The following is a 7,500-nucleotide window of genomic DNA, read 5'->3' as shown; positions in this document are numbered from 1 at the left end:
ACACACACAGTATTGTTATGGATGGGATGCACACATACTCATATCATGCTGTCACTGGAAATGAGGGACACACACACACACACACACACACACACACATATACACAGATGGCCATATTGTGTTATGCATCCTGTTATGCTACAAAGCCATTAGCGTGACACTGAATGAATAAAATGTTAAATTGAGATAAATTCTCCTACAATGTCAGTGAAGCCAAACATATACAACACACACTCACACACACACACACACACACAGTATAAACAGTATTAACTAAATAAAACTTTAAATTTATTAAATACATCATGCAGCCATTGGCCTGTCAGGAGTCCAGTCCTCACTTGGCCTCGCAATGCTGACACGAGATCAGCCCCCGACCCTGACCACGGCCCCTGGTCCCCCTCGCAATGCTGACACGAGATCAGCCCCCGACCCTGACCACGGCCCCTGGTCCCCCTCTCCGCTCGTCTCTGACGGAGCGGAGCTCTGATGCGAACCAGCTGCACTCTGCCCCTCCAAGAGCAGACACTTCATTTCCTCTGCGTGTGCGTGTTTTACCCATAAAGCTCTGTGTTTGCACAAGGGTTGAGATGTTTCAGGACTGTGTAAGCATGTGTCAGACAACCCAGCCAGCAAGCAGAGCTGCAGAGGGCAAGAGTGAGGAGATGCTCAACCCAGATAACACCCAGATTACACCCAGATTACACCCAGATAACACCCAGATTACACCCAGATTACACCCAGATAACACCCAGATTACACCCAGATAACACCCAGATAGATATGCATTACATTTACGTTTATTCATTTAGCAGACGCTTTTATTCAAAGCAACTTTCAGATCTCACTTATATTAGAAGGTCTATTCTCCTCAGAGCAATTCAGGGTTAGGTGCAAAAACAGTGAAAGCCAGGTATTGAACCCACAACTTTTCAGGCTACTGCATTCCTGGTAGAAGTACCCCCGATAAATAGTTATAATAAGTTATAAATATGGGTAAAAAATATATAGTCATATCTAAAAATATATTCTTGCACTAATGTTAAGTCAATTAAGTCAGTTACCGTCAAATAATCGCCGAGTCCCTAAGAGACGCCTGTCTCTTTTAAACACCTGGCGTGGCTACAGGTTTGGGTTAAAGGCCGGTCTCCAGTAGAGGCCTGGTCTGTTTTTTAGTTTCGGGTTGTATTTAATGTTCTAAAACCCGTCAGATCGTCTGTTTAAAGATTCGCAATGACACGAAACCGTTACAGAAAGGAGGTTACAGCAGTGTGAATTAGATTAGATGTTGCACGTCGTTACAAGCCGTCGCAAAGCATTCACATGTCTGGTCACAGTTGCAAGGTTTTAGAATGTTGCATCAAGTTGCTGCTCATCTCGTTGCGAATCTTGGGTGTGATTTGGGCTTAAGGCGCAGACTGCGCACGTTATGATTAGATGGCATTAAAAGACTGCGGTGGGGAGAAGCTAGAGTTCCAAATTGTATAACTTTTTTTCCAATATGAACTATGCCTATATGTCCGACTTCGTCATCGTTCAATTCATCCCTTGTGTTAATTTGCGGATAGGCCGATGGTAAGCTTGTTTTTATGCTGGCAACAAAACCAGAACGGTTCGCGAACGTCTTTATTCTAAATGCCATGGCGATAAAGAGAACCAAGTCAGAAAAGGAATTTACCTTAGACTAGGCTATATCAGAGCCCGTCTACAGACATTCTCTGGCTAGATAACCTACTGAAATAGGTTAATGATGTAAAGTCAAGGGCGCTTCTATGGGACTGGTGTGTGCGCGCACAGTTTTTATTGATGAGTCAGAGTGGCAAGTGCTGCGCATAGTTGCAGTGGAATGTGGCTGCCGCAGGGCATTATAAAACTTCTCACTCTTAGACCTACTCATACACGGCAGTGAAATGGCGTATTTAGCTGTCTAAATTCGAATCCTATGCTGGGGGAGAAATCGTCGGACATCCATGATTATTTTGTTATTCAGCACCCCTGGTCAAAAATATGTTCCCGTGTGCCTGGAAGTAGGCTATGATTTGAATGTAGACTGTTGTCAAATTTGGCAAATACAAAACGGGACAAACAGTATGGTTCATGCTCTCTCATGCTGTTTCATTCCTGCCGAAAAGGAGGGAGAATGAAACATTAAGCACGTTCCACTTTTGCATAAATAATTCCTGAATGGTTTTGGTCAGGGCTGATAATGCAACTGTATTTGACAAAGGACCGATATAGGCTATTTGCTAGTGACAAAATATGAGCTTTCAGTGTGATACGATCTCTTTGTACATTACGTTTAATTAAAACGTGTTTCATCAGTTCTGGCTATCCCCGCTATTTGGATCTTACTGTATCTCACTCAATGAACAACATCAACACTAAATGAATGATGATCCGTAATTGTCATCAGATAGCCTAGTCATATAGGTATACATTCAGTGTGTTTGAAATAATTAATTCAATAATATTTTCCATCTTTGCAGAGGAAAAGTTTTGTGTAAAGGGAATTAAAGGCCTGTCTCATATAGACGCCTGTCTCTAATACTAGCCGGTGCAATTTGGCGATTTGGGAAAATAAAAGCCCGGGCTGTTACGGTTTTAAGGTAAGTCAATGAGCCCACGACTTAGGGGAAGAGTGCCAGGAGTTGTCAGATCAGAGATGTATTCATACTGAAGCAACACAATCTTCAAGCAAATTCATGTTCATCTTCAAAAATCATTTGAATGCTTTAACGGTCAATCTAAATGGCAGATAGACACACTTTGTACCTGTTAGCCATCCAAGCTATGCATTCCTACCCCCTATGAAAATGTCAGAAAAGCCTTTTTCAGCACAGCATTGCCAAAAGACATTTTACATTACACGTATTAATTTAGCTGACACTTCTTTCCAAAGCTTACGTATGACAATTATATTACAAAGGCCATTGTCCCCGGAGTAAAAAGACACCAGCTGGCATGTTTGCAAGCTTTTTTTATCAGTGACAACTGTGCTGTTGTTGATGTTTGCATGGTTTTTGCATGCCTTGCTAACCCTACGCGTAAACAAAAAACTCCCTTAGTACTGCAGCTAAAAAAATGTACGACCAGTTTGCATTTACGTGCAAATGGCTAAAAACGTAGCCGTTAGCCACAAAGAGGGGTAGCGTCACATCATGCTGCTCTCCTCCCTCCAGCTGGACAGCTCCATCAGGCACCGTGCTGTGTGTGGACAGGGCTGGAAACACTGTTGTGACACATGTCAGGTCTGATAGGACTGGCATGAAAACACACATTTGCTCACACTGACAGCGAACACACACACACACACACACACACACACACACACACACACACACACACACACACACACACACACACACACACACACACACACTTGGACTGGCAGCACACACACACACACACACACACTTGGACTGACACACACACACATTGGCACACCCATGTTACACCACAACAGTGCGCATGCACACACACACATTGACAGCACAAAATGTGGACAGGCAATGAACAGTGGAATGTACAGCAAGCAAGCCAGTGTGTGTGTTGGGTTATGGCTTGTCACACCTGCCCTGTGAAAGTGAAACCGGGGGGGTGCAACACAATGCCAGGCCGTGTGGAGCACAGCGCAGGGAACACACAGCTCTGGTAACACACACCTCCAGTTCACGTCAGTCGCTGGAGATGGAGAGATCTCATCAATAACCAATGCAACCTGCTACAGCGGGGAGGCACACACACGCACACACGCACACACACACACACACACACACCAATCTAATCAGTCTCACTACCTCACATGGAGCCCTTTTGAATAGCTTCCCCTCCAGGGCTGACACATACACACACACACACACACACACACACACACACACACACACACACAAACACAAACACAAACACAAACACAAACACACACACACACACACACACACACACACACACACACACACACACACACACACACAGTTAACAGGCAGTCGATTAGCAACTATGCTTCCTTTTTCTTGGACGATCTCAATGTGGGCAGCAGCACCGTTTCCTTAGACGAAGCACAGCTGTCCTGCTCGTCAAATGACCAGAACCACTACATTCCCCTCCCTGCGAAATGCCACCCATCATCCGATCTCCGATCAGAGGAGGGGCAGTGAGTGCTCACTAGTGCACTGCTATCTTACGCAGCTGCATGGTGGGAATATGAGAAGCCACTTGCATAATCAAGTCTGGAGGGGGGGTGGGGTGGGGTAGGGTTGACCTCCCAGCGCTCCCCAAGAAAACTGCACAAGTAAGTAGCTCACCCACAGCCATGGACTCCTACTTGGCAGCTACTCCTGGCTTCTCTATCAAATGTAAACATCTAATAGCTCTCTCTCCCTCTCTCTCTCTGTGTCTCACACACACACACTCTCTCTCTCTCTCTCTCTCTCTCTCTCTGACACACATACTGTGCAGGCCAGGCAGAGAGATGACACAAAGAGAGTCGAGAGTGAATAAACTGTTCCTCGGAACATTGTTGGTACGTTTATAAACATCTTAATTCAGTGGTGACACACAGGCTCTGGCGTAAGGAGAGGTCGTCACTAGGTTTCCGGCAAGCCAACAGTTTCAATCACCAGATCTAATATCCACAGTGTGTGTTTGGCATGAGCAATCAAATAATAAAACTGTACACACATGTCAAACATGGCTCATGGTCGTAACAACACGCAAGACCTCAACTACGCGAGCGACACGTCAGTATCAAAGTGCAAACACACGGTTATTTAGATAGCCTGTTGGAGCATACGCACACGCACACACACACACGGTTATTTAGATAAAAAGGGAGATCCAAGGTCTAACAAGAGCCAGGGAGCAGGACCGGAGCACTAAATGCTTAACGTGTTTTTATTTGTGCAAACTGACTAACGTTTCGACGCCCATGCGTCTTCTTCAGAGTCAAACAGAATCACAGGTTATTTAGATAGCCTGTCGGAGCACACAAACATCTGCACACGCACACACACACACACGCACACACAAACACACGTGTGATGTGCACAAGGGCTGGGACACACGGTTATTTACATAGCCTGTCAGAGTATACACACGTGTGCAGACACAGACACACACACACAGACACACACACGCACATGTGCGATGTGCCCATGGCCTGGGACACACGTTCACGCCGCTATTCTGGGCAGGCTGTCGGGTCCTGGCGGTTAAGGGGGCTCACCTGTGTCGCATGGGAGTCGTCGTGTGCTCAATCTCTCCTCCTCTTCCTCCTCCGCTCGCGATCGCCGGCAGATCACTTTCTGCACTTTGTCCGCTACTTCACACTGCACACACACACACACACACACACACGGTGAGCAGGTGTATGTCATCTGGTTCCCACTACACTTTGAATTCGCTCACTCATTCGTTCGCCACTCATTTCCCCTCTCTCATGTAAAATCGAGAACCCCAGTCCAGGTAAAAGGCAAAGGTAAAAAGATAAAGTACACTCCCACCTGGAACAGGTGTCTTACCTGTTGTGCTCTCAATGATGGCCTGCAAGAGAGAGGACAGAAAACCACAAGGTGTTAGCCGCCACCATGGCTAAAGGTTTAAGGAACCTCCCCACCTTCTTCTCCCTGCTGCCCACTCACTCTCTCTCTCTCTCTCTCTCTCTCTCTCTCTCTCTCTCTATCACCCTCCCTCCCTCACTGTCTCTATCTATCCCCCTCCCTCTCTGTCTTTCTCTCTCGGTCGGCTCTCTCCCTCTCTACTGCTCTCTCTTTCAAACTCTCTCTCTCTTTAAAACTCTTTCTCTCTCTTTCAAATGCTCTCTCTCTCTCTTTCAAACTCTCTCTTTCTCTCTCTTTAAAACTCTCTCTTTCAAATGCTCTCTCTCTCTCTTTCAAACTCTCTCTTTCTCTCTCTCTTTCTCTAAAACTCTCTCTCTCTTTCAAATGCTCTCTCTATCTCTCTCTCTCTCTCTCTCTCTGAGGGAGGCCTAAAAGGGGGCCAGCCAGTGCAGGGTTGGTCCGGCGCGGGAATCTAATATTAGCGCGGCACATTTCCCAAGCTGAAACTCAAGCAGCCGCGCCGGTCTCGGATTGCTCCGAGCGCAGTAGCAACAGGACCGCATGTTTTAACCATCAGTGCAGGGCCACCCTCACCTGACCCACAACCTAGCCCACACACACAGATGCACACACACACACACACATTCAGTTGAGGAGTGTGTGCAAGTGTGTGTGTGGGCAGGGGGTGTTAGAGGGGAAACTCAGGTGAGTTTTGATGGAGAGGTGCTATCTGGGAATCTGCAAGTCTGAGGACGCACTGTAGTAAACTGCTCCATAAATTATTTGCCACCTCGGGGTTCCTAGGTGGAGTTTAATACCCTGCAACACAGAGGCACTACACAACTGACTATCAGCTAACGTCTTACTCAACATTTTTACAAAACTATTTAGCTTTTTACTGCAGATAAGATATGCATGCTTGTCTTAGATATTACTAGGTATTCTTTGTTACAGGCAGAGCACAAAAAAAAAACACACACACACAACAACAAAAACAAAAGCATTGTCTAAATCTTGCGCATTTGCTGCATTGACTCCACCGAAACATTTATGTACTGTAGGTGGTTTTGCCTGAAAATAACAGAACAAGATATAATAAAAGCCAAAAGTCTACTATCCTCTGTGCAACACAGCTCCTCTGTGTGAGATATTAGTGACAAAAAAAAAATTGACCAGTGTTCCCAGGTCAATTCGCTCGGAGCAATTTCGGGTGGCCCCCCAAAACATGTCCGTAGTATATAGCATCTGGCCTGCATGGGAGTACGACATCGTCAAACTATAACCTCCTTAATTTCCCCCATTCATTCTATATGGCGAGTCTTAACAGTACACATGTAATACTCTTTTTGTCCACCGGTGGTTGTTTTGGCGCTGTTTCGCGTTTGCCATCGAAAACGGAATGAAATGTAGGCCTACCTGCAAACAATGTAAGAGGCCTATGCTGACTGCATCAGTGCTTAAAGTATTCTACAAGTTTATCAACTAATTGTTAATAACTAACTTCTATTCAAGTCAAATTTTTTGGGACTTTCTGGGATAATTATTTCTATTTTTTATTCACTCATTCAAATGTTCATACAAATTCATAAAGTTCTCATCAGGTGAGTGAAAGTGGTAATTTCAGATGTTTTTGCCAGCACTTCATAAAACTCTCATAGTTTGAGAACTTCAAATTATTTGTAGGATATTGCTTGTTCACAACTTGAGCTGTGTATGCAGAGTTCACACATTTTGAATAAAATACACTTTTGGGCGTCCTTGCTAATACTTTTGGGAAAGCTATTTTTTCAGTTTAGTATTATTTCATTTGAGCTACATTTTACACTGATATGGCATGATTGCAATATAAACACAGCTAACAATGGTATTAAAATGCAGTAGCCTATGATTAAATGTAATGGAATATTCAACTAAGGTAGACTGCTGTTGTTCACAGCACTAAGCT

The 7,500-nt window shown here is 44.9% G+C and overlaps 1 protein-coding gene across 3 annotated transcripts in view; it reads right to left on the bottom strand.

The window, feature by feature from the left end:
* The window catches only part of cnsta (consortin, connexin sorting protein a), a 40,490-nt gene that overhangs the window by 13,419 nt on the left and 19,571 nt on the right, over positions 1-7,500 (bottom strand). For all 3 annotated transcript variants that reach the window (XM_076300408.1, XM_076300407.1, XM_076300409.1), the window contains exons 7-8: positions 5,517-5,538; positions 5,222-5,324 (exon numbers count right to left, since the gene is read on the bottom strand). In XM_076300408.1, the coding sequence (XP_076156523.1) occupies positions 5,222-5,324; positions 5,517-5,538 (125 nt within the window). The remainder of the gene's footprint in view (positions 1-5,221; positions 5,325-5,516; positions 5,539-7,500) is intronic.

Source organism: Alosa pseudoharengus, unplaced genomic scaffold, assembly GCF_046254945.1.
Source record: "Alosa pseudoharengus isolate Yale_2024_CS ecotype anadromous, Long Island Sound unplaced genomic scaffold, YU_APseudo_1.1 YU_APseudo_1.1_scf_22, whole genome shotgun sequence".
NCBI lineage: Eukaryota > Metazoa > Chordata > Actinopteri > Clupeiformes > Clupeidae > Alosa > Alosa pseudoharengus.
This window is presented reverse-complemented; position numbering and strand designations above follow the sequence as displayed.